General features: G+C 46.1%; 2 protein-coding genes and 3 long non-coding RNA genes across 6 annotated transcripts; 3 read left to right on the top strand and 2 right to left on the bottom strand.

Annotated features, from left to right (window-relative positions):
• Positions 1 to 286: 286 nt before the first annotated feature.
• smpx (small muscle protein, X-linked) lies at positions 287 to 11,054 on the bottom strand. 2 transcript variants are annotated; one of them, XM_004081200.3, is made up of 5 exons: positions 10,648 to 10,874; positions 7,098 to 7,157; positions 4,128 to 4,217; positions 2,783 to 2,932; positions 287 to 766 (listed from the first exon to the last, which is right to left on the bottom strand). In XM_004081200.3, exons 2-4 carry the CDS (start codon positions 7,131 to 7,133, stop codon positions 2,786 to 2,788), a joined length of 273 nt encoding a protein of 90 aa, XP_004081248.1. In that variant the 5' UTR covers positions 7,134 to 7,157; positions 10,648 to 10,874; the 3' UTR covers positions 287 to 766; positions 2,783 to 2,785. The 2 variants fall into 2 exon arrangements, with proteins under 2 accessions (XP_004081248.1, XP_011487433.1); XM_011489131.2 differs by lacking the exons at positions 287 to 766; positions 4,128 to 4,217 and having other exon boundaries at positions 2,823 to 2,932; positions 10,648 to 11,054.
• Positions 3,795 to 6,239, top strand: LOC110017270. Its single transcript, XR_002292628.2, has 3 exons — positions 3,795 to 4,239; positions 5,789 to 5,986; positions 6,093 to 6,239. It is a non-coding gene; the product is annotated as an uncharacterized LOC110017270 (long non-coding RNA).
• Positions 5,034 to 6,808, bottom strand: LOC110017271. The gene is made up of 2 exons (XR_002292629.1): positions 6,639 to 6,808; positions 5,034 to 6,558 (listed from the first exon to the last, which is right to left on the bottom strand). It is a non-coding gene; the product is annotated as an uncharacterized LOC110017271 (long non-coding RNA).
• On the top strand, positions 8,647 to 13,169 carry LOC105356723. Its single transcript, XR_910821.2, has 5 exons — positions 8,647 to 9,045; positions 10,045 to 10,892; positions 11,040 to 11,207; positions 12,220 to 12,372; positions 12,944 to 13,169. It is a non-coding gene; the product is annotated as an uncharacterized LOC105356723 (long non-coding RNA).
• A 14-nt stretch (positions 13,170 to 13,183) lies between these two features.
• mbtps2 (membrane bound transcription factor peptidase, site 2) lies at positions 13,184 to 25,013 on the top strand. The gene is made up of 12 exons (XM_023950114.1): positions 13,184 to 13,235; positions 13,836 to 14,083; positions 14,415 to 14,563; positions 19,334 to 19,472; positions 19,619 to 19,722; positions 20,273 to 20,400; positions 21,525 to 21,643; positions 21,922 to 22,102; positions 22,400 to 22,494; positions 23,564 to 23,777; positions 23,937 to 24,012; positions 24,499 to 25,013. Exons 2-12 carry the CDS (start codon positions 14,009 to 14,011, stop codon positions 24,719 to 24,721), a joined length of 1,503 nt encoding a protein of 500 aa, XP_023805882.1. The 5' UTR covers positions 13,184 to 13,235; positions 13,836 to 14,008; the 3' UTR covers positions 24,722 to 25,013.
• Positions 25,014 to 25,534: the final 521 nt, after the last annotated feature.

Below are 25,534 nucleotides of genomic sequence, written 5' to 3'. Positions count from 1 at the left end.
GACCCCCCAGCTTTGTTCCTCTCCCAGCCTGACCTGTGCCGGCTAAACTTAGCTGCAGCTGCTGCGTTGGGGTGCAGCAGCACATGTGTTGACGGATCTGCAGCAGCTTTCTGTGTCCAAGACAAACTTCATTTGAGGCTGGGGGACAGAAATGATTCCTGCTGTTCGTAAAAAGAGACGTTTCCTGGTCTATTCTGTTGAAAACGCTGACATTTCATGACACAATAGTAAAAATGTGTGTCATTAAGAAAGACCACAGTTGAAAAAAAGGTTATTTAAATAAAAGTTCTTAAAAACAGAAATGTGTTTTATTGAAAAAAATGGGCAGAATTACTGACGTAGAATGGAGTTTAAAGGCCAGAGAACAAAACAAATGGACTATTTTCTCATTTCTCTTCATGCAGGATTAACATGCAAATTTAGTTTTAGTTTTCAGCACAAACCAGTGAAATTATTGCAGAAAAAGAAGTAAAACACTAAATAACTTTATATTTCTGTCAGATGACGACACCTGCTTTCACAAAACTGAACCCATGAACAACATTTAGAGAAGCTTTCAGAGGAAGATCATGAAAACATCCAATCAAAGTCCAGGAAACGTCGGGTCTTTTCTGCAGCAGAAATGTCTTTAGCAGTGACTGAATGTGAGCAGCATCAGCTGTCATTAGAGATAAATATGCGAAATGAGGTGATGCAGCAAACAGAGGTCATGTTTCCGATTTTCCAGGTGGCAGTTCTGCAGAGATCAGTGTCCATCTTCAACAATCTGCAAAAAAAAACAATAAATGTCTTCAGGAGCTGCAGGATAAGTGAGGAACTGCTAGTGTTGGTCTCCAGGAGAAGGTTCTTCTCTGTTCAAATATGGAGTTTGGTCATGTGACCCGTTGCAGCTGATTTAAAGCTGGTTTTCTCATGAAAGGACATGACGTTTCTCTGAAAATGACAGTTTGGGGATGAAAATGTTGAAGATTCCCATAAATGAAACCATCATGAAGCATTCAAAGTGGCATTTGCTGGTCCAGGTCGCGTCTCTTGGCTTTGGTCCCGAGTTGAGGTCAAGCCTTAAAAAGGTTCAATGTTGAGGGAACATCTGCATGAATTATTGACTGATACGCCATGAACGCAGCAGAAAACCATGTTTGATGAAGTCAGAAGTGATGTGAAAAACCAGAGTCATCTGGAAGTCTCCATCTCTGCAGAGAGACTTTGATTTTGTTCAACCTTTATTTTCCAAATAAACTATCCAAAAACTAAAAAAGAGAAACAGGTTTTTCAGCTTCTCTGTCTGAATTTCAACTTTTCTGACAGAAGTTTCTTCCGTCTCTGCTGAGCCACACTTCTTCACTCTGAACGAACCTCCTGTGTTTTCAAAATGAAGTCAAATTGTATTTATCCTCATTAAAATGTATTCAGAACTCAAATCCTTTCATTGATGACATTTGTAACTCTGCTACAGAATGGTTACAAATCTAGGGTCCAGATTGTTGATTGCCTTGTATCTTAATTTATGATGATTTTTTTAAAATATCTTTAATACATGATACTTTGTGGGTTTTTTTTTTTTGTTTTTTTATCTTTGTTTTTGAAAAGAGCTGTGCCTTGCATCTTTGTGTGTTGTGTCTGCGAGAGTTTTGTAATGATTATATTTCAATAAAAAAAAAAAAACTTCTTCACTCTGAAAGCCCACTGAAGCATTAATGGAGCTCCTGACTGAGGTCCAAACAGCGACACCCTGTGGTGAGCTGTGCTCATTGCATGTCAACAGTCCTGATACTGGATGTTCTTTTTATTCTATCTAGATCAGTGGTCCCCAACCTTTTTGTCACCGCGGACCGGCACAACGCAAGACACGTTTACCGCGGACCGGGGGGGGGGGGGCTGTTAATGGCAGATTTCCGGATTTTCCAGGTTTTTTAGCGGGTGCAGGTTCCTCTTCTGTCCCTTCATTGGACCGTTTCCCCTTGTTTTTTGCTCATTTTGGTTGTTTGGGTTTCATTTTAGCGGGGTGTATCACGTGATGTTTGGTGTGTCGCGACTTTGACGTGCGTTAAGTGTGACGGATGTAACAGAGAGAATCCGGTCACTTTTCAAAATAAAACGTTTTTTTCGAGAAAAACAATAATATGGAAATTATTTTTTCTTTCTGTTCGTCCCGGTGCCAAAATTTCCCGGTGCCAAGTGTCCCGTGGCCCGGGGGTTGGGGACCACTGATCTAGATCACAACTGAAAGCTGTAAAACCTGATTTTCTTGTGGCTTCATCTCTGAGACATGCTTTCATGTACTTTTTAAATGATTTAAAAGAGTATTTATAATTTTTATACAAACCTTTAACCCTTCCAGGCCTGACGGACACTGAAGTTGAGTTTTCTGTCTCTTTATTAAAATTCTTTTCTATTCATCAGCTTTGGAGGAAAATGTTCATCATCTGTTTTCTTCAAAAGAACAAACCTGTTTTGTTCTTCCTACCAACTGGATTTGCATATTTCATCATGAAAGGTTTACACTTCACAAATGCTTCTGTATATTCCTTTCTATTTTTTGATGTTTATTTGCATCTTTTTCTCTCGACCAATTGGGATGAAACCTAAACTGTCAGCTGGGTGTGCTGCACAGACGGCGTCCAAGTTCAGACTTTTTCCAGAGGCCTTTACAGAAACTACAGGCCTGTTTTTGTGATATAAACACTGCTGGATGAACTTGGGACATAAATGTCACAGAAACTTTGAACATATGTTGGTGTGAAAATGCTGAGCTTGTTAAATATGGCAAAAGAGTGTTAACCTGTTAATCCTTGGTGACCCATCGGAGTTCGCTCTTTACATTTTTCAGCTCTGACAGGTTAACTGCAGGTCCAGGAAGCTTCAACGCTCCTGGCGATGGCTTCTTCTCCTCTGGTGTCGGGGCTGCAGGGCAGCTTTGCTCCGGAGGAACCTTAAAAACCAACATTTGAGTTTTGGACGGTTGCATTCAGTGTGTCAAACTGTCAAATTATCTGAACATGTAAATGAAGGATGCAGCGTTTATTCTCTCTGGTAACCTCCACTGTTTGTCAGGTGTGAAGCTCACCTGAACCTCAGACTGGACTAAACTAAGGCGTCCTGCTCTTCAGGCTTCACTGTCCAGCAGGTTCTCTATCCTGCTTTAACAGCTAAAGGTTGATGATGAAAAAACACAGTGCATTCAGAGAACACAGAACCCACGGCCCGGTTCATGGTTCTGGTTTTTTTAAATCCAAGGAAAGTTAGGACATGTTAAGGCGGAGCAGCGGAGAAGACACTGCAGACACTCATCAAAATGATGGTTGGGACGGGTTTAGCTCCGCCTCAAAGGGAGCAACAGTTACGTTTTCCTTTTAGATTTTTCCTGAGTGTGATGAAAAACAAACAGACTCCATGAAGTGACGTTTTTTTATTCCAACAAATGTTCCCAGAATGGAAGCAACCAGAAGCTAAAGCTAGGTTAGCCAACTTACCTGTGTTCAACTATAATTACAAAAACTCCTTGATATGCATTAACTTAACTAGACAGCACAAGTTTGTTACAACAAGGAGGTGGGGGTAGAGGAGGAGGTCAAGGTAGAGGTGGAGGTGGAGGTAGAGGTGGCAAAGACCTACAAGGGTCGTGTGAGGACAAGTATGACAGGTGTGGCCCAAAGCAGGGGGAGGAGGATCTGTCAGAGGAACAGAGATGTCGATGTGTTGACAGGAGAACTTGGAAGAAGTGATGAACGAGGAACATTTTAGAAAACACAGATGAGAAGGATGGATCAGGAATGAGTCCATCAGAGGATCAGATCATGGATGTTCTGGAGATCCATGCAGGGAAGCAGGTGGAGACGTTTGAGAGGAGGAACAGAGATGTTGATGGAGAAAGGATGCTGAGGAAAGAGGAGGACCAAAGAGGGGGGTCATGGATGAAGGAGGACATGAGGTCAGAGGAGAAGGTTAGATGAGAGCGAATGATGTGCTGTAGCGCCCCCTAAAGGGAACAAAGAAGAAGCTCCCGTGTCTGATTATTCTCAGATCATAATCCAGTTATCCGTTTTTCTGGGATGGAATCGGACTAAGAATCAACTCTCTGTCTGGATCTGTGTGCAGATCCAGTGTTACCAGACCAGGTTCCTCACCTCCTCCATCTGTGCTGCTGTCTCCTCTCTCCTTTTCACAGGAAGTCCCGCCCCTGGCCGCAGCGCGCCCATCGGGATGTTCAGATTAGCCTGACGGACAATGAAACCTTCGGTCAGAGCCGCTAAAAGTCTGTTTGTGCACTCAGTTTCCCTAAGAACATTGTGACTGTTGTCATCTCCTTATATGCATGTGTGTATGAACATGTCAACACAACTGCTACACACTCCTGTGTTCAGCTGTCTAGTCTGTTTCTGTTTTGTCTTAGGAATGATGCAGCATTTCTGTAGGAACATTTTCTCTGTTTTTCCATTTCAATCTTCGTTTTTTCTTCAAATTCATCAGCAAACACTTCCAGACCTTGAAGGCAACAAAACCAACGTTTAAGGAATATTTTACACCAGAACCAAACTCATTCTTGTTTTCTCTGCTGGAAGTGATCAAATTATTGTCAACAAAAACATGTTTTTTCTAATATGAGGTATCATTTATGAAATCTTAGCGATGAATTACCAAAAATCTCTTTCAAGTGTTTTTGATCAGAAAACCAGCAACGTTTAGGAAAATCTAAATTAGTCATCAGAGGACATGAGGCAGATCTTTTTTCAGAATTTCATCATCTTCTCTAGAAACCTATAATGAAATCTTTGAAGTTTTCTTTTCTGCGATAATCTTGACAGATTTCTGATCCAGAAATGTTATGTTTTGAGTTGAGCTGTGGGCTTGAATCCAACAGAAAATGTTTGTTTGCTTTAAAAATTCCTCGTTTGGGGTCAAAATCTCATCAGAGGAATCTCTTTCTGAGCACAGCGTTCATGTGCAGGCGGCGGCGATGGCGGCGGCGATGGCGGCGGCGGCTGCTGATGCTGGAAAGACATTAGGATTATTATTGTGGTTTTTTTTAGGTATTTCCTGTTTTTTTTTGGCCGTGACAAATCTTCAGACTTTAACTAGAATCCTTTGGAAACTGATGTTTGTTGAACATTAAAGCTCCAGCCAAAGTTGTCCTGAAAATCTGCATTTTCCTAAATATTTGAAATAAATGAAACCTCTGATGTTGTTTCAACACCTAACTGCATTTCTCAACAATAAGGGGGCAAATACCTGATTGAACTGAGAATATTTAAGGTTTTTGTAAAGCTGCAAACTGGGTTAGATTTCCTGCTTTTTCTTGTTCTTTGACCATTTAATTTGGTAAAAATTACAAACTAGAAAATAAATAAAGCCTAAGGTTCAGCAAACAGGAATTTCCTCCTCCTATGTTTAATAAACTTTCATGGTTGGAAAAACCCTTGAACAAAAAGCAGTTCTTAAAATTGCAATATTTTTTTTTTCAGAACAGGAAAAAAATAAAGGTGTCCAAACCTTTGTTTGAATAATTGTGTGAAGCCGTCTCTGTCCTTGAAATTTGTTCTGATTGTTTCACTTTTGGCAGTGAAGTCTTTTAAGAAACGTTCAGCATTCTTCTCATTTTTGGATTTTACAGATTAATTTGCTGAACTGATAGAAACTAGAAATTACAGAAACGATAAGTCACAGCTCCAGAGGCTAGAAAGCAGCCCACACCATCACACTTCCACCGACATGTCTGACTGTTACTTTAAAAGTTATTTAAGTCCAGGTGTGTCAAATGAGACGTTTTTCCTCCAAAATGTTCCTCTAGAGTCTCATCAGAACATCGGTCCTGAGGTGTAGTGGATCATCCAGACGCTCCTCTGGGTTCTTGTTGCTCCAATGTGTCTTTGAACTCTCCACGGATCCATGTTTGTCCAGACGTTTCTTCCTGATTGTTGGATCATCATCTCTGACCTGACCTGCTTTCCATCTTCCTCTGTGGGGACCTCCTGGATGAATTCTTGGAGTGAGTCTGTTGCTCCTGAAAAGGTTCTACCCTGTTTTTCAGCTGTCTCCATGTGTGGACGATGGTCTCATTCGACTTTCATCTCAATGACTTTGTGTTTTCTTAGGGTTCCTTTGGTTCAGCAGCTTTTGGTGTCAGTAGATATGAAGGAACTCGGTGAAGATGAGGCGATCACAGTGGGATACGGCGTGATGCGTGACACTAAAGTTCCATTTCCTATGTGCATAATTATTGGTGATTACATTTACCGATTCACAGGAAGGAAAAACTGCATTTTGTTTTAATCGGACTGATTTTAAATAGAGTCTGTTTGATCCAAATGTTTCAGGACAAATACTTTACAGCTAACCCTCCTGTTAGTGCTGCTGGTTTATAAAGTGTCAGTTTCTGTGAATAGACAGGAGCACAATGAGAGCGGCGTGATGAAAGAAGGCTGGTGAGCGCCTGGAGGTCTGCAGACAGCTCTGCTGTTTGCCTGACCTCACCTTGCACCTTAAGCTCCGCCTCCTGATTGTGCACGCTCTGCCTGCACCTTAAGCTCCACCTCCTGTTTGTGCACGCTCTGCCTGCACCTTAAGCTCCGCCTCCTGTTTGTGCACGCTCTGCCTGCACCTTAAGCTCCACCTCCTGTTTGTGCATGCTCTGCCTGCACCTTAAGCTCCACCTCCTGTTTGTGCACGCTCTGACATCCAACCTCTAACCCCTCCCGCCAATGCCCAGTTCTGTCCGTAAATGGTAAATGGCGTATACTTATGTAGCGCTTTTCTACCTCCTTCAAGGCACAAAGCGCTTTACAGTCATACATACAGTCACACACACAGCCACACACACACATTCACACACTGGTGGCGGCACCGCTGCCAAACACAGGGGCCAGCCTCCCACCAGAGGCAAGGTGGGGTTCAGTGTCTTGCCCAAGGACACCTCGACTCATGGGCGTGCAAGGCGGCAATCGAACCTGCAATCTAACGATCATGGGTCGACCGCCCTACCGCCGCTCCACGGCCGCCCCACATGCATGCTCTCCCCCACCTCTAACCCCCCGTAAAGCCCGGTTCTGTCCGTGCACGCTCTGGTCCATGACTGTGGGCATGCAGCAGCAAACCTTTACCTGCAGGGCCTTAACGTTGGTCGAAGGTTTGGACATAATCCTCCAGGTGAGTCCGCTGACCTGCAGGAAGCACAGGTCACAGACATTTAGCTGAGTGTAGTTGAGGGGGTGTTTCTCTGTGGGGGGGCGCGGGGACCGGGCCTGATAAGGTCCGGTATAGCGTGTCAGTTGCTTAGAAACCCTGGCAGAGATAAGAGGTAGAGGAACTGTTCTCTGAATCTTTCATGAGCAGCAGACAAAGGCACTGTCAAAATAAAAGCGCCCCAGCTTCACCTCTGGGTGGACCATCAATCAGCTGAAATCAGACCGCCGACAGGAAGATGGGATGTTTATGATCTCATAAAGCTGAAGTTTTGTTTCAAACGTTTAGTTTTTTACTGAGCAAACAGATGAGAGCTGAGAGCCTCATGTGATGGACAGATTTGACTGTTACAGCAGAGGTTATGAATCTTCTGACAAACTAGGTGTACATTAGAATGAACCCTCATGTTATTTATACTATACTTTATTTAAACGTTTAGTACCAATGAGCAGTCCAAAGTGTGTACTCGGGAACGTTTGTTAACCCCTTTCAACTCATTTACCAATAATTTGCATAATTCATTTCCATCTATTCTTGGTGATGGAAGGTGCGGCTCCAGGAGATGCAAATGTGGCTCCACCTGTTCTGTAATTCTCAGCTGCACCTTTTTGGAAAAGCCATTTAGCCGCCGCTCTTTGTCAGATTTCTCCTCAATGTTAGATTTTACATAATATCAACATCCCAGATGCTGGAGAGGCTTTTCTGCTGCTACAAGTTTTCTGAATTTCCAACTTTTTCCAGCCTCCAAACCTTTTCAGCACGGAGTCTAGTGAGTTCTAGGACATGTCTGCATGTCAGGACTGTGAAAGCAGGACCTGGTTCTGAACACAAAGTCCAGATGCTGAAGCACCTCAATGATCAGTAATGACATTAACCATAACCAGATCATACAAATGAATCCAAATTGAAACATTTCATTAAGGGCTTAAAATATAATTCAAGGAAAACTGTCCCTGGAGCTGCTGGTGAAACAAAAGCAGCTCAGAACACTTGAGAGGTTCTGCTGAAGCCCGTCCAGAGGTCCACCTCACAAAAAACTGAGAAGAAACCAAATCTGGCTGATAAGCAGCAACATCCAAGAAAGTTATGGATCCAGTTCATGCTCTGGTTCTCTGTGGAAAAGGACATTTTCCAGGTTTTCTATGGCAACCATGTTTGCCCCGCCCACAGTGTTACCATGACGGCATGAAGTGTTCAATCCCACACAGGTTTCAAATCTGTGAAGTTTGTTTTTTCAGCTAAAGCGACGGGAAAGGATGGAGGGAGGCGGCCATCTTTGAGATGAAAACATTTACTGAAATTCTTTTTGACTGAGGGCTTTGAATGTGTGTGTGTGTGTGTGTGTGTGTGGGTGTGTGTGTGTGTGTGTGTGTGTGTGTCAGAGACATAGTGAACTCTTTGTAGTTGCCACGGCAACAGTTGTTTTGTCTTCTAAGACTAATCCAATACTTTTCAAATTGGGTTGAGTGTTATTAAAATCCTGTTTTCTGTCATGGTTGCAAAGCAGGAGGAGCACGTTTCTAGTAAGGAGTTTGTCGTTTGAACTTGTCCAGCAGCTGAGTTTCATCAAGAGTCACTTGTTTCTTTGAGCTATAGAAGTCGTGCAAATTTAGGTTAAAACAGCTGTGCAAGTCTTTGGCCTTTCCATGAACACTGGGTGGTTTTAAAGTGTCTGAACACCTGTGAGGAGATGGAACATGAATGTCTGCAGCTGAACTTCTCTGCATCCAAAACACACCTTCTTACTGCCATCTCAGATCAGTGCCAGGTCAAATCACCTGTAGCTGAGAGGGACCAGAAGAAAAGATGTGAACGTTTCAGGAGTCTCTGTGGATCCTCCACACGCTGAAACCAACACCTGTCCAGGTAAACCTGTGATCCACACAAGCAGCCAAAGGAAAATGTTCCTCATCCTGAACTCTGTGGGATTTAGGTTTTCATTGAGGCAGTTTGGGCCTCACAACTAAAGGCTCCAAACTGTGTTGAGTGGCTGCAGTAACCATGGTAACTCTGAGAGTTTCCGGGATGTCACATCCTCATCTTTTCAGAAATGATGAGTCAAAAGCTTCCAGTGGGTTTTCTGTAGTCTGCTGTTCTTGTCTGCGTTGATCGTCTTTACATTCAAGAACATGTCCGTTTTTCTGAACCTCCCACTTTTACATCAGAGGTGAACTTTTGACATCACGATGTCTAAAACATGTGATGCAGCTTCTGACTGAACTTTTACTATGGAAGTACCCACATTTCCAGGGGGGGGTGAGCGGCAAATCAACTGCAGTTTCTGGATCAATAATGCTTGCCCCTCCCCTCCACAGCCCAGATTCTGCCCCCTGCTGGCCTGAACACTCAGCCCCTCCGGAGGCCACGGTTAGCCATCGCAGGAGCAGATGAGGTTACTTTCTGCATCTAAGCCGGCGTTTGGGTTAAACGCATCTTCCTTCATGGAGATGCTGTGAAATGTTTTAAAACATTCAGGGATCAGCTTCAGGACAGGAGTAGATCACAATGTTTTCACAAAACCCTTTTCTGAAGGGAGCTGCTTTGTTTCATGTAAAGAAGGTCAAAGGTCATATCCATGCTGACATTTTTGGACGGCTTCATAAAAGAAAGTGCAGAAAATTTAGTGACTGTTGGTACAATTGTTTGCCTCATGACAATTGACTAATTTGACACTGTTACCATGGTGACAACACCTGTCATTTAGCATGTTTCTTTAGGTGTAACTAAGTATTTCTGTTCAAAGATCATTGAGTTTTCCTCCAAAAACCTTTACATTTTGTATTGTGTTTTCTCATTTTTTTGTATTTTTATGTTTTGTTTTTACTGTTCATTACATATTTGACATATTATTCTTAATATTATTAGATGTTAAAGTTGGATGAAGCAGCTCATCATGTAAAGCCTCCAGCAGCTCCAGTCGGAGGACAGAGACTCACCAGCTGATGTTCAGGCTCTTCTAGCACCTGACGCTGGCTTCCACTCCTCCATTCAGTTTTCTGTCTCTTATCAGCGGTCTGCTCTCCATCTCGGCTGCGTCAGAAGGATTCCTGCCATATCTGGGATTTGTTCTCCCTATAAATAGACGGGTGAGACCCCGAGGGGCCTGCTCTGTGTCCACACACATGGACACGCACAGAGACGGCCAAAACACCCATCAACAGCAGCAACAAGAGCTTTTTATGGACTCTATTTAAAGACACACCGCCACTCATCTTCACATTGAAATAGTGAACCAAACCTACGGAAACGCCGGCTCAAACCCTTCTTAAAGAAGTCAAACGTGGCAGGAGGAAACTCCCAGATGGATCTCAGAAAGCTCTCCTGCTCTGGAAATGGTAACGTCCTACTTCTGCCGTGACACACAAACGCAGCAGAGGCCGGTTCTCTGAATGCTCCTCGCTCTACCGCAGAGAGGAGCGCGGATCCCGCCGAGGTGAAGGTGTGTGAGAGTGTGTGGGGGTCACTTACCTGCAACTGTGCACACTTGCTCTGGCCTGCCTGCTCTCTTCCAGGTCCTCTTCAGCTACCTGACCTGCTTCTGCTGCCTCTGATTGGCCGGCAGAGACATCAGACTCCTCCCCGCGTGGAACCAGACCCAGCTTTGCAGAATCAGATGAGCTCTCTGCTTCGCTCTGAAGCTCTGCTGAGCTTCTTGAGGCTGAAGTTGCCGTTTCCCAGCTGGAGCCGTCCACCCTGATCACAGCGCTCGTAAAGTGAGCCGCCTCGCTCGCCCGACTCATTCTATACTGCAGACTATGCAAATTCAACCACACTGGCTTCACCTGCTGCCAGAGCAGCCCAGTGTCACAGGAGATGGACGTTTACCCATAATTCCTCACTGACTCCGCCTCTGTTTTCAGACATCTCCAACATTCATCCGATGTTTCTTGACCTCTGGGGGGAAAACCACGTTCCTGGTTCTGTGCAGAAGCTAACAGACAGTCAGAGACCAGAGAGGTTCACCAGACCACGGGGGGGAGGGGGGGTCCTTTTCAGGTTCTGTCTGGATCCACAAGAGAGTCAGGAAGGTGAGCAAAGGGGACAGTGTGCAGGGGGGGGGCAAAACACCTAGAAAAGACTTGGAGTAGAATAGAACAGAATAGATTAGAATAGAATAAAAGAAAATAGAATAGAATAACATAGAATAGAACAGAGTATAATAGTAATGAAAAAAGTAGAACTAGAAGAAAGTACAATAAAGTAGAATAGAAAAAAACAGAATACAATAAAGTAGAATAGAAAAAAACAGAATACAATAAAGTAGAATAGAATAGAATAAAGTGGAATAGAACACAATAGATTAGAATAGAATGGAATATAACAAAGTAGAACAGAACAGAGTAGAGTAGAATAAAGTCAATTACAACAGAATAAAATAGAATAAAGTAGTATAGAAAAGAATAGTTGAATAAAATAGAATTGAAAGAACAGAATAGAGTAGAATAGAACATAATAGAGTAGAAAAGTACAGAATAGAGTAGAATAGAACATAATAAAATGGTTAGTAATAAAAGTGAAATAGAACAGAATAGAGTAGAACAGAAGAGAATGGAAAAGAAAAGGATAGACTAGAATAGAACAGAGTAGAATAGAATAGAACAGAATAAAAAAGAACAGAGTAGAAAAGAAGAGAACAGAAAAGAATTGGATAGAATAGAAAAGTACAGCATAAAATAATTAAATTCTATTCAGATTTATTTATATAGCCCAAAATCACAACAACAGTCGTCTCGTACCGGTAATTGTAAGGTAAACATACAATCAAAAGGATCATAAATGCATAGAATTCAATAGGAAAATACTAAACTGACTACACTAAACTGGGCATCCCTGTTCTTAGACCCTCCTTCTCGGTAAGGACAAACTCCTAAGAAACCGTAGGTTTCTAGGAGTAGGAATAGAACAGAAAAGAATAGAAGTGAATAGAAGAGAACAGAGTAGAATATAATAGAATGGAGAAATGGTCATAAACATGATAAGAATAACACACCATCAGGCTTAAAGCAGTACAAACTAAGATTTTATTCAACACCTTTCCAGGGCTGCCCTGTGCTGTAGTGGTTAGCACCCTGGCCTTACAGTGAGAAAGAAGGTCCTGGTCCAGAAAGGACCCGGCCGGCTTTATCTTGTGTGGACTTTGCATTTCTCCTGGTTTCGGCTGGGTCCAGAAACATGCTTCACAGCTTTATTGGGGTGTGTATTTGTGTGGTTGTGTGTCTGTGTGTGATAGAGAATTGTTCAGGATGGACTCTGCTTTCACCACTTAGTAACCAGGGTGGGGTCTTGTAACCCCAACCATGAACAAGGCGGGTTTAGTAGGTGTTTACCTCTCAGAGAAATCTGCTGAACTCCTCAGACCTCTGTACTGATTAAGAAGTTAAAAATACACAATAACTCATTTATTGAAAAGTTCTTTACAGTCAGGAGCATAAATCTTTGGACAGAGACACATTCTTTCTAATGTAGTTTCTGTACATCACCACAGTGAATTTGAAATAAAACAACTTGGCTGCCATTGAAGTGCAGACTTTCAGCTTTTATTCCATCGGTTAAACAAAAATATTGCAGAAAATTTTGAAAAACTAAAGCATTTTTTAAACACAATCCCTTCATTTCATGGGCTCATAAGTAATTGGACAAATGACTTCCATACTATTGCATGGTTAGGTGTTAGACCGACTAAACTTAGTTGAAGCTCTTTTGGAAGCTCTTTTGTTTGATTCACAATTTATTAAAGTTTTATTTATTGATGGTTGGTTTGCAGGATCTCTGCAGCCCGATGAAGCCGTCATCGGTGTCCCTGCAGGCAGATGTCCACCTGAATCCTTCCTTCCTCCACCAAAGACCAGATCTCTACGTTTGTGTGACACTTCCATCCGAGGAGGGGCAGTTTTTGGCATTTTCAATGTTCTAATGCTAATATAACAGACTATTTTCATTCCTCTTTATTGTTTTATGCTGAAACGGGACGTTTCATCTGGAGGAGGGGGCGTATCCACATTGGTGTTCGTATGACGTAAGGTGACAGATGAACTTCAGGGTGTGTGAATGAAAAGGTAAATAAAGGCTGCAGCGGTCCACTACACCCAAACGTGTCTCTGAGCTCCTTGTTTTACATATGATACTCCGCTTTACCGACACTGAACCCCAGAAAGATGGTTACACTGACAAGAATCTGATTTGTTTTTTAAACCTTTAATCCGAGAATAAAGCTTCACAAAAGGCTCCACATATTTCATCTTCAAGCTAGGCTCCAATACACAGAAAACTTTGGCATTTTCTCCTTGTTAATCTATGACTTTAAATTAAATTAAATTACGAGATTTTAAGTCGTAAATTTATGAGATATAAACTCGTGATTTTACTTTTTTTTTGGTGCCCCTAAAACTGTCGTAGTTATGTATATAATTCCACACGTGTTAATTCATAGTTTTAGAGAGAGAGAGAGAGAGAGAGAGAGAGAGAGAGAGAGAGAGAGAGAGAGAGAGAGAGAGAGAGAGAGAGAGAGAGAGAGAGAGAGAGAGAGAGAGAGAGAACGGCTGATTCATGTTGCGTGTAAATGGTCCTCCACAACAATAGGGGGCGGAAGAGAAGCGCCGCTTGAATCCACAGACAGAAGAAGACGGTTTGTTGTTGCTGCTCTTTTCTCTCTGCAGCATCGTTAGCTTCCTGCTGTTTTCACCCCGTGTGAAGGTTTTTGTCCCACATGATGAAAGCGTTTGCCCCGCATGAAGGCTTTTGCCCCGCGTGAAGGTTTCTACCCCGCGTGTCGGGAGTGGGCGGAGGGGCGGACGGAGCCGCGCGGCTGCAGCGCAGAGAGGGCCGCGCCATGATCCCGGTGCCCCTGCTGGTGTGCGTGTTGGCCGGCTGGTGTGCGGTGTACCTGACGGACACGCTGTTGCGGGTGAGCCACCGCAGCTTTCGGAGACCTAACGTCTGTGGTTTTGTTTCCGTTAACGCCAGAACGTGAATGTTTCTAAAGGCAGACTCTGTCTCCATCACGGTGGAAGCTGCGGGTCCCAGAGGAGAACCCTGAGGATCTCCTGACTCCTCACGGACCTGCAGCAGATGATTGGCTGACGTCTTTTCATGCACTTCCTGTTTGTCATGTTTCAGATGATCCTCACATTGGGTCATAAAAAGCTGAGCCTTTTGTCTGAAAGCGTCTCGGTTCTCCTGACAGTCTAGAAGTTGATGATGAAGATGCTTCCTGATGGACTCTCCTCCTCCCGCAGTCGTCCACCACGCACCGCGTCAGCTACGAGTCGTGGCTCTCCAGCCGAGGCCTGGTGGTTTCTCCGTTCCATGTGAGATGGCAGACCACCGTGTTCAACCGACTGTTCGCGTACTGCGCCCGCATCCACCCCCCAGCCCTCCACCTGTGGTGAGGACCAGGGACTCTGCTGCATCTGCAGACATCTCACCTTTGGAGCTCTGAGCAGGGGCGGACTTAGTTCTTTGGGGGCCCGGGCGAACAATCACATGGGGCCCCCTGCCAGGGTTTAAGATAAATCCTGTAGGGTAAAACGTCAAATAACTTCAAATAACTTCCTTACTTCTGGACAGCATAGATGTCAAGAACCCAAAAGATCTACATTTAAAATCTGAACTCACATTTAAAGTATAAAGAAATGGATTTTAAAGACTTTATTTTTACCTGGACAAAACCTGGTAAAAAGTAACATTAAAGTTTTTAATCGTCATTAAGCAGTGATTGCAGGGGTTGACATAGCCCAGAAATTTGCACTGGCCCACAGGGCCAGTAGTTTTTGAAAGTTACTGGCCCGACACCGCGCACAGCGAGACCCGCCGCTCCGCAGGTGCTTGCAACTTTAGGGGGGTCCGGGGGCATGCCCCCCCGGAAAATTTTAATATGGTGCAATTTGGTGCATTCTGGTGACATCACTTATTTCTACACTTTTCAATGACTAAAAATAGAGCATATCAAACTTAAATCTGCTCTAGTCTGTTTCAGATGTTTGGAAGAGAGCGCTGCAGTGTAGTAGGAAACACTAGTTAAGAAGTTTTCATGCTGCTTCTAATCACTGCTATTTCACATTTGTTCCTAATCAATAGTAAAGAAGTTTTATTGACTTTTTTGCCCTGACTGCCTTAAGGTTCTGCTTTTTGTTACTGTTGCAAAGTTACATTTACTTTTTAGTTACTTTAGTTACCTAATTAAATTAAATAATTGAAAAATTAAATACAATTAAATTAATGAGATCATTCAGCTAACTAGAAATACTTACTGCTTACAGTGTTGTAAAGAAAAACAAAATTAAGTATTTTGACCTTATACTCCATTTGAGTCTGAGATTCAGGTATTTTGAGTTGCCTTTGATTCTTTGACATTCAGCTTAAAGCTTAGTGGATACAGTTTCATCTTCAATGCATTCATTAAATATCTTGCTGTCCATACTACTAATTAATAACTACTAACATATTCCTATCTATTCCTGCCATGTCTTCCACATCTCTGACATGCTTCAGTCTCTCTTCAGTGACGGTGTTGGATTTATGATCATCGCGGTGAAAAACCACCAGGGGGCGCGCTGATTTGTGTGTCAGTTTAAATATATCTGCCTAAAATGTAATAATAACCCACTGGCTTGTTCCTTCGTTGTTGGTGTTTAACATTGTTTAGTATTGAATTGTTACATTCAATAAAGTTTGAAAAAAAAATTGAGTGAGCGCGTGCCGCGTGGTGCTCGGCAGTGACAGCCGCGCACGCAGGCGGGAGAGGAGGAGAAGAGTGATAAAAGGTTTCCCATAGAAACCCTTGAAGTCTGAACACAGGACTATCAGAAAAAGTGAATTATAAAGACGAGGTAAATCTACACGTTTTCGCAAAATATACTTTATTGAAAAAGGTGAAAAATGTATTAATTGTTAGATATTTTAGTGGCCCGAGCGGACAAGTAAAAAATAAAGTCTTGTGGTCCGTACTGCTCGAAAAACAGGACCGGGCCAGCGGACAAATGGCTATGTCGAGCACTGGATTGGTCTGAGTCCGTGAGGGTCAGTCATTGTTTCTATGACAACCACTCATGGCCAATCAGGAGTGAGCTTGTTGGAAGGCTACACAAAATCTCTTAAACGTTTTAGACGTTGCACATGGCCGCTGGCAGGCTCCGCCTACTTTTAATGAGGCATTTGAGTGGTCAGTTTATAACTTGAATAACTTGAACTCCAGAAAAATATTATGAGAAAAGAGGTTTATCATGGTTAGCACTCTTGCCTCACAGCAAGAAGGTCCCTGGTTCAAGTCCCGGTTAGGGGACCTTTCTGTGTGGAGTTAGCATGTTCTCCTATGCATGCATGGGTTTTCTTCTTCCCTCCACCATCCAAAAACGTGCTTCATAGGTTCATTGGTTAATTTGACCATGGGTGTGAGTGTGCATGGGTGTAGGGCTGTGACGACAACCGCATCACTGTCCGTTCCTTTTTTTTATTTATTTTTTTAAGTTCTGCATATGGTGCGTGATTGCATCTTTAATAAACACATTAAACACATTGATCTTAGCTGATAATTACCTTTTCTGTGAGTCCTGTGTTCAGACTTCAAGGGTTTCTGGGGGGATTTCCTTTGTATTCATTTCCATTTCAAGCTGCGTGCGTTCTTGTTTTGGGGGGTTCGCAAGAGTCCCGACACCGCGACTCCTGCTGCTTCATCACTGCGGTGATCAAAATCCCACAGCTCTGTTCCAGCTGTTGTCCTGGTTGTTCCAGCTGTTCATCTGGTTGTTCCAGCTGTTCTCCTGGTTGTTCCAGCTGTTCCCCTGGTTGTTCCAGATGTTCTCGCAGTTTGTTCCAGATGTTCTCGCGGTTTGTTCCAGATGTTCTCGCGGTTTGTTCCAGATGTTTACCAGTAAGGTTCCGGCTGTTCATCTGGTTGTTCCAGCTGTGCCTCTGGTTGTTCCAGCTGTTGTCCTGGTTGTTTGAGATGTTCTCCCGGTTTGTTCCAGATGTTTACCAGTATGGTTCCAGCTGTTCATCTGGTTGTTCCAGCTGTTCATCTGGTTGTTCCAGCTGTTCTCCTGGTTGTTGCAGCTGTTCATCTGGTTTGTTCCAGCTGTTCTCCTGGTTTGTTCCAGCTGTTCACCTGGTTGTTCCAGCTTTTCTATTGGTTTGTTCCAGCTGTTCACCTGGTTTGTTCCAGCTGTTCTCCTGGTTGTTCCAGCTGTTCACCTGGTTGTTCCAGCTGTTGTCCTGGTTGTTCCAGCTTTTCTATTGGTTTGTTCCAGCTGTTCCCCTGGTTGTTCCAGCTGTTCCCCTGGTTGTTCCAGCTGTTCCCCTGGTTAATCCAGCTGTTGTCCTGGTTGTTCCAGCTGTTGTCCTGGTTGTTCCAGATGTTCTCCCGCTTTGTTCCAGCTGTTCATCTGGTTGTTCCAGCTGTTCTCCTGGTTTGTTCCAGCTGTTCTCCTGGTGGTTCCAGCTGTTTTCCTGGTTGTTCCAGCTGTTCTCCTGGTTGTTGCAGCTGTTCATCTGGTTTGTTCCAGCTGTTCACCTGGTTGTTCCAGCTGTTCTCCTGGTTGTTCCAGCTGTTCACCTGGTTGTTCCAGCTGTTCACCTGGTTGTTCCAGCTGTTCATGTGGTGGTTCCAGCTGGTCATGTGGTGGTTCCAGCTGTTTTTCTGGTGGTTCCAGATGTTCTCCTGGTGGTTCCAGCTGTTCACCTGGTTGTTCCAGCTGTTGTCCTGGTTGTTCCAGCTGTTCATGTGGTTGTTCCAGCTGTTCTTCTGGAGGTTTCCAGCTGTTCTTCTGGTGGTTCCAGCTGTTTTCCTGGTTGTTCCAGATGTTTATCTGGTTGTTCCAGATGTTCTCCCGGTTTGTTCCAGATGTTCTCCCGGTTTGGTTCCAGCTGTTTTCCTGGTTGTTCCAGCTGTTCTTCTGGAGGTTTCCAGCTGTTCATCTGGTTGTTCCAGCTGTTGTCCTGGTTGTTCCAGCTGTTGTCCTGGTTGTTCCAGCTTTTCTATTGGTTTGTTCCAGCTGTTCACCCAGTTTGTTCCAGCTGTTCTCCTGGTTTGTTCCAGCTGTTCCCCTGGTTGTTCCAGCTGTTCACCTGGTTGTTCCAGCTGTTCACCTGGTTGTTCCAGCTGTTCATGTGGTGGTTCCAGCTGTTCACCTGGTGGTTCCAGCTGTTTTTCTGGTGGTTCCAGATGTTCTCCTGGTGGTTCCAGCTGTTCACCTGGTTGTTCCAGCTGTTGTCCTGGTTGTTCCAGCTGTTGTCCTGGTTGTTCCAGCTGTTGTCCTGGTTGTTCCAGCTGTTCATGTGGTTGTTCCAGCTGTTCTTCTGGAGGTTTTCAGCTGTTCTTCTGGTGGTTCCAGCTGTTTTCCTGGTTGTTCCAGCTGTTTATCTGGTTGTTCCAGATGTTTATCTGGTTGTTCCAGATGTTCTCCCGGTTTGTTCCAGATGTTCTCCCGGTTTGGTTCCAGCTGTTTTCCTGGTTGTTCCAGCTGCTCTTCTGGAGGTTTCCAGCTGTTCATCTGGTTGTTCCAGCTGTTGTCCTGGTTGTTCCAGCTGTTGTCCTGGTTGTTCCAGCTGTTGTCCTGGTTGTTCCAGCTGTTCATGTGGTGGTTCCAGCTGTTCACCTGGTTGTTCCAGCTGTTTTTCTGGTGGTTCCAGATGTTCTCCTGGTTTGTTCCAGCTGTTCCCCTGGTTGTTCCAGCTGTTCACCTGGTTGTTCCAGCTGTTCACCTGGTTGTTCCAGCTGTTCATGTGGTGGTTCCAGCTGTTCACCTGGTTGTTCCAGCTGTTTTTCTGGTGGTTCCAGATGTTCTCCTGGTGGTTCCAGCTGTTCACCTGGTTGTTCCAGCTGTTGTCCTGGTTGTTCCAGCTGTTGTCCTGGTTGTTCCAGCTGTTCATGTGGTTGTTCCAGCTGTTCTTCTGGAGGTTTCCAGCTGTTCTTCTGGTGGTTCCAGCTGTTTTCCTGGTGGTTCCAGATGTTTATCTGGTTGTTCCAGATGTTTTCCCGGTTTGGTTCCAGCTGTTCACCTGGTTGTTCCAGATGTTCTCCTGGTTTGTTCCAGATGTTTACCAGTTGGTTTCCAGCTGTTCACCTGTACTTGCAGAAGAGTCTCAGCATCCTGAGTCAGACTCCTCCCCAGGTCTTTCCTGCAGTAGCAGAGACGAGCTGCATGCTTTGTGTCTGCAGGTTCAGCAGTGGCCTCATGTTCGGCGTCGGCGCCATGCTGGGCTCGGTGGTTCTACTCATCAGGACGCTGCAGCAGACATACGCTCAGATGACCTCAGACAACCCTCGCATTGGCGCTCAGCAGGCGCTGCAGGTGGTGGTGAGTTCATCTCTTTCTGAGGAGGGGTCTTCAGGCTGAAAGGAGCAGGAGGTGGCGATGCGTGAACGTTTGGGCCGGTGCCTCATAGGGATGTGGGATCCCATCAGGATTGGGGGTCACTGTCTTCTTGGCCTGTGTCATTTAAGGTCCCCGGTGTCAACCTGCCAACTAGCCAGCTGGTCTACTTCTTCACGGCGCTGCTGCTCAGCGGAGTCGTCCACGAGCTCGGCCACGCGGTGGCAGCACTCAGGTCGGCCCGTTTCCATGGCAACAGTAGGGACAACTATTAGAAGAAGACGCTTTTCTGTTTTGAATCATTTTAAAAGATAATGTTAGAAAAGTGGTTAAAATTCTAAACATGTTTTAGTTATGAGGATGGAGGTCAGAGGTCAAGACGGAGACGATTTGCGGTTTGATTTAATTTTAACCTGAAAAAACAACGCGGATTCTTCAAAACCATCAAGTTTCCTTTGGAGTAAATGTTTTTTCCATGAGAATGATTTCTTTCATGCGTTTTTTGAGGAAAACCTTGAGATTTTTTCCATGAAAATAAAATCTTTGTTCATTGTTGATGGAAAGACGCTTTTCCAATTTAGAAAAGTAATGACACGCTGGGATAGGCTCCAGCAGCCCCGTGACCCCAAAGGGGAAAAACGAGACGAAAAAATGAGTAACACGCTGTCCTTTCTTCACATCTGAGCTCCAAAAGGTCCTCATGTTTGCATAAGAGCCACCTGAGAAGAATGACTGTGGACAGACTCTGTTCAGCTGCTGACCTTTGACCTTCTGTGGTACTGCAGGGAGCAGGTCAGGGTCAACGGGTTCGGGATCTTCCTGTTTGTCTTGTACCCGGGTGCCTTTGTGGATCTCTTCACCACACACCTCAACCTCATCTCACCCGCCCAGCAGCTCCGCATCTTCTGTGCAGGTCAGAGCATCTCCTTCCTGCCGGGGTTCAGTCAAAGAAAAGCCCCGTCCTTCCCCAAGAAAGGCCCCGTCCTGAAAAAGCTGTGAAAGAGCTGGATCTGCTAAAACACAATAACAGGAGAGTAAAGGCAATAATAGAACCAGGAAAAATAAAGCTGGTTCTGATGGTTGGAGCTGATCCGGTTCCTCTGAAGAATGTGAAACAGCTGCATGCAGCCTGCAGGGGGCGGCAAAGAGCAGCAAGCAGGTGGATGTTTTTCAGAGGGGTTCAGTTATCCCACAGGAAGTGATGCTGCTGTAACTGTCTGGGTCTTCATGCAGAGACAGAATCGTCTCCCTGCAGGACAGACTCTGTTTCCATGAGAGGACGTTTGTTCTTCAGACGTTCTCCTCTGTTTTGTTCCCTGACAGAACCCTGCATGCTCTCCTCTCCTGAAGCTCTTCGGAGCTGTTCCTCTGGTCTGAAGTTAAACACGTCTGTTTTCAGCAGACATCGTCCGTCCAGACAAAAGGTTCTTGGTGTTTGAGTCTCTTCTGTCTGGATGAACGGAGAGGCTAGCATGTGAAACGGCGTCTTCCCGCTCTTATCTGTCGTCAGACAGGACGCTCTGTCCTGACGGGACGCTCTGTCCTGACGGGACGCTCTGTCCTGACGGGACGCTCTGTCCTGACGGGACGCTCTGTCCTGACGGGACGCTCTGTCCTGACGGGACGCTCTGTCCTGACGGGACGCCTCTGTCCTGACGGGACGCTCCGCTGCAGATTTCTGTGGAGACTGCAGGTCTTCTGCCCCTGCTGTGGTTAATACCAGACGCTCATTTCTAGAGCACCTTCCACCACCGTCCAAAGGGCTGTGCTGAAGGTCAGACCAAGAAATGATCAAAGGATCAAAAACAGAAGTAAGGGTCAGCCAGGCAGAAACTCAACGTTATGGGAGTGACGCCGTAGCTGGTGGCGCTTCATTTAGGAGCCAGCACAGCCAGGGCTCACTCCTCCAGATCTTGCCTTTGGTTCTCGGAACCGGCGCACACACAGGTCCAGAGGGCTTTAGGGAGGAACGAGGGGAGAAATGCAGAGTTCTTCCTGGTGAGGACGTCCAACATGAGCTGAACTTTCTCTCTGCAGGGGTGTGGCATAACTTTGTTCTGTGCTTGGCGGCGCTGGCCTTCATCTTCCTGATGCCCGTCTTCCTGTTTCCCTTGTATTCCACTGGAGGCGGAGCTCTGGTCACAGAGGTGGTGCAGGTCGGTGCTGCAGCTGTTCTGTTACCCTTTAGCCCCAGAGCTGTGGCTGCAGGCTTGATGCTCGTTGAAGTATCGTTTATGCAGCTATAATTCCAGGTCAAACCAGTTCATTAGGCCTGGAGGCGTTACGGTGGAGCGGCCCCACTGCAGCTACAGCTTTGGCGTTATGGGTTTCATCCGGTCTGCTCCGTGAAGAGTCCTGACTGTCTGCTCTTCTTCATCAAGAGTTTTCTTCCTAAACGTTCTGAACCCTCGATGAGGGTTTGTGTTGGTTCCAGGGTTCTGCCGCTGACGGGCCCCGGGGCCTGTCTGTAGGGGACATCGTGACTGCGCTGGAGGACTGTCCGGTCCGGGGAGTGGAGGACTGGACCGGCTGTCTGTCCCGCCTGTCTCGCCTCCCGCAGATGGGGTACTGCGTTCCTGTCGCCAGCCTGCAGCCCAGCTGGGCTCATGGACGAGGTGAGGGGGCCGCCTGGAGGCGGAGTCTATTCAGCACAACGGAGTGGCAAAGGGCCAATCAGAGTTCCCGCTGCTGCTCTGTCTCTGAGTAGATCCAATCAGCATGCTGACCACGCCCACATTGTTCTTCTGTGTTTTGGTGCTTCAGCCCATGAGACTCAGCCGATGTTCTCCTGAGGCCTTCTGGTATCTTCACCAGAAGTTCAGCTGCTGATGACTTCAGAACATCTTAACGCGCAGCGGCAGCAGCTGCCGCCGCCACTGCAGCGCGTTCTCATCCTCCCTTTTCTCCCTCAGCCTTCAAGCGTCTGGACGGGACGACGGACTGCTGCAGCAACAGCAGCCTGACGGACCTCTGCTTCTCCTACAGCAGAGCGGCGAGCAGCAGAGAGGTGACTCCGCCTTTGCTCTTCATCATGTGAGGCCGGTATTTTCAGCACTTCCTGCTGTGATCAGACTTCCTGTTTCCACCAGGAAACACCTCATTTCACAGAAACACACTGGGTTTGAGCAATCGTCTGAAGCGATGGCAGCAGGGTCCGATGTCTGTCGGTTCTGGAAAACGGATCCGTTACGCCGTTCATCCCAGAGCCAGAAGCTCCCAAAATAAATGTTAGAAACCCACTCTGATAGCAGGGCCGGTCACTGAAGCCCGAGTTCATCAGAGTCCGTGTCAGCTGTTTCCCCAGAACTCTGAGGAAGTTCTAGAAGAACAAAGACGGCGAGGCTAATCCAGAACCAAAGATCTGATGCACAAACTGCAGTTTTCAGGATCTTTTGGATCCATCAGAGAAAATGTTTTTGAAGGAGCTTCATTGTGAAGCTGCGTTCACGTCAAACACATCACACGACACATCGGCCGCCTCTGCTCGCCGTCTGTCCAAAGAGTGTGGGTAAACGTGACGCCCTGGCCGCATGTGGGAGGAGCTACATAGAGTGATGTCTGTGTTTATGTCGGTCTGTCTGACCCAGTTTGAACGCTTGATGTCCCGAATTTAAACAAGGATGAAATCTGGGGACCTTTTTCATTTTTCCCTCTACGAAAAAGAAAAAATTTCCTAAAGTCCAGGAGGCCGGAGCAGGCGGGCTCGCCGCCCTGCAGCAGTTCTCTGTCTGACCGCCTCTTTGCAGCAGTCTATGCTGAAACCCCCCCCCAGCAGCAGTTTGTTACAGCTGAGGTTCACAAAAATCCCAGAAAAGGTGCTTTGGTTTCCTGTGTTCACAGCCATGGCAGGAGCTGATGCTGGACGAGGTGGAACGGCGGGAAAAGCCTGGAACATATGAAACCCAGTCATGTGACAAAGCTGAAGCATTCTGCAGAAACCAAATACCAACTTTGTTCATGCCGTGTTTGTAGCTTCATACGTGTAATCTGCATGACCGCTGCTCTGCTGTCGCCACGCTAAGCTTGACACGGAGCCACAGAGTGATCATGTGACCTCTGCTGCGTCTCCTCGCCAGTACGCCTGCATCCCTGTGCGTAAGATGGTGACGGGAACCCGCGTGTGCCGCAGCGACCGCGACTGCGCCGCCCGCTCCAGCGCCGCCCGCTCCAGCGCCGCCAGCGTCTGCGTGACCCCGTCCTTGGAGAACCAGACTCGCTTCATCCGCGTCACACACCCTCCGAACACGCACATGCTGTTTGTGGGTTACCCGCCGCACCTGCAGCACGCCGGTACGAGTCAGCACTCCCCCCCACACTCACAGTACAAACAGTCATTAGTGTTGATTACAGGTGAGGCTGTAGGTGATGTGCTGACTCAGGAGAGCAGAGGGCGTCCCGTCTGTGTTTAGCTGCTCTGTGAAATGATCACCTCCACTTCCTGTTTTTCAGTGACTCTGACCAACTTCATCCCTCGCTTCAGCTTCCTCCACCTCCACGTCCCCGTTTTCCTGGAGACCTTCTGCAAGTATCCTTTCCTCTGAGAAGCAGAAACTCCTCGTTAACGCCTAACGAGGTCTGAAAATGCCTGTTTTAGCTTCAAAAAACGGAAATCCTCACTGATTATAACCTAAAAGCTTTGCTTGAAAAGGATCTTCCTCTGATGTCAGGTTATTCATCTGCGCCTGATTTTGGTGCAGAAATGCAGGAATTAATCCAGAAATGAATCTGGAAAGGTCGGACAACACCAGCAGCTGCGTTACCATGGCAACCCAAAGCTTCCGGTAGAAGAGCTCCTTCATAGCTGTTTGGGGTAGAGCCTGGTCTGTCCCTTTGTTTTAGGTGGGTTACCCCTGTGGGTGTGGCATAGAAGTGACCCATTCGGACCTAGCGAACATGCTGATGGGGCGGCATGTGGGGCATTTCCATGAGTGGTGGGGCAGAAGGTGTCTGCGTTCCTGCAGCGGCAGTTTTCCTCATGACCGTTTTTGGCCTCAGCCGTCGCTCCTCTCAGATACGTGGTGTCCCTCTCGGGCGCCTTAGCCGTGGTCAACTCTGTGCCCTGCTTCGCTCTGGACGGCCAGTGGATGCTGAACGCGCTGCTGGAGGCCACGCTGGTCACCGTGGTGACCGACCGTCAGAAGCGAGAGCTGGTGGGCTTCTTCCTGCTGCTGGCGGGCAGCGCGCTCCTGGCAGCAAACGTGGCGCTGGGCCTGTGGATGGTGACGGCGCGGTAGGTTGGCGAGCACGGCAGCGATGACCAGCAGACTGTGAACGGACCGGGCTGCAGAACCTTCAGGACCGGAACAACACTGCAAACCTCAGTGAGGAAGCACACTGAGAATCAGTTTACAGACATTTTGGATTTGGTTTCCAAGTGATTCCAGAAAAGAAAATGTGGAAAAGCTCCAGAAAAAAGCTTTGCTCATGCATGATTGCATTTATTTAATTACATATTTTTGATCAAAAATGTTTGTAAAACGCAGAAAGTTTTTTTAATTAAAGGGGAATCCTAAAACTGTCTCATCATTAGAGTCACAGAACTGAAAAGATGAGTTCCTTCATCCAACACGTCAGAAATTCTTTCAATTAGTTAACGAGGGAAAGGACCCTGAACGCATCAGTGACGAGTCAAATTTTGAGGAAACCAAACTTGAACCTCAGCACGCCACAGGAGGTCCAGAGGAAGGACGGCGGCCTGCAGAGATGCAGGAGGAGACGTTTGAACGTGAGGTCTGATAGAAAAGCACAAACATTTCTGTCTTGGGCACCGAAGTGGTGATGAAGCCTTGAACACATCATCCTGCAGGTCTGTGCTTCATTCTCCACAGTCAGACAGGCGTGGACAAGCTCCGCCCCTGGTCAAGTTTGGACTAAAAGGGAGATTTTTATGTGTGTCCATCAAGCCCTTTGTGTGGGGGGGTCATAGGTCACATTCATGGATGACTCTTGACACGGCCGGCGTCTTGAACTGTGGAATGTTGGACTTCCTCCTTTAAGTGCATTTATTTTTTAAGGGAAGCCCATTTTCTGTACTCATATGGGGGGGG

Source organism: Oryzias latipes, chromosome 20 (genome assembly GCF_002234675.1).
Source record: "Oryzias latipes chromosome 20, ASM223467v1".
In the NCBI taxonomy this organism is placed as follows: domain Eukaryota; kingdom Metazoa; phylum Chordata; class Actinopteri; order Beloniformes; family Adrianichthyidae; genus Oryzias; species Oryzias latipes.
This window is presented reverse-complemented; position numbering and strand designations above follow the sequence as displayed.

What these genes read in the sequence shown, in the direction of transcription:
- smpx (XM_011489131.2), bottom strand. Translation starts at nt 10,919, where the DNA reads ATGAGTCGGGCGAGCGAGGCGGCTCACTTTACGAGCGCTGTGATCAGG. An exon ending in GCAAGTGTGCACAGTTGCAG is followed by an intron (nt 7,158 to 10,647) that starts GTAAGTGACCCC and finishes TGCTTCCTGCAG; the next exon opens with GTCAGCGGACTCACCTGGAG. An exon ending in CCAACGTTAAGGCCCTGCAG is followed by an intron (nt 2,933 to 7,097) that starts GTAAAGGTTTGC and finishes TTGGTTTTTAAG; the next exon opens with GTTCCTCCGGAGCAAAGCTG.
- mbtps2 (XM_023950114.1), top strand. Translation starts at nt 14,009, where the DNA reads ATGATCCCGGTGCCCCTGCTGGTGTGCGTGTTGGCCGGCTGGTGTGCG. An exon ending in TGACGGACACGCTGTTGCGG is followed by an intron (nt 14,084 to 14,414) that starts GTGAGCCACCGC and finishes CTCCTCCCGCAG; the next exon opens with TCGTCCACCACGCACCGCGT. An exon ending in GAGCGGCGAGCAGCAGAGAG is followed by an intron (nt 22,495 to 23,563) that starts GTGACTCCGCCT and finishes TCTCCTCGCCAG; the next exon opens with TACGCCTGCATCCCTGTGCG.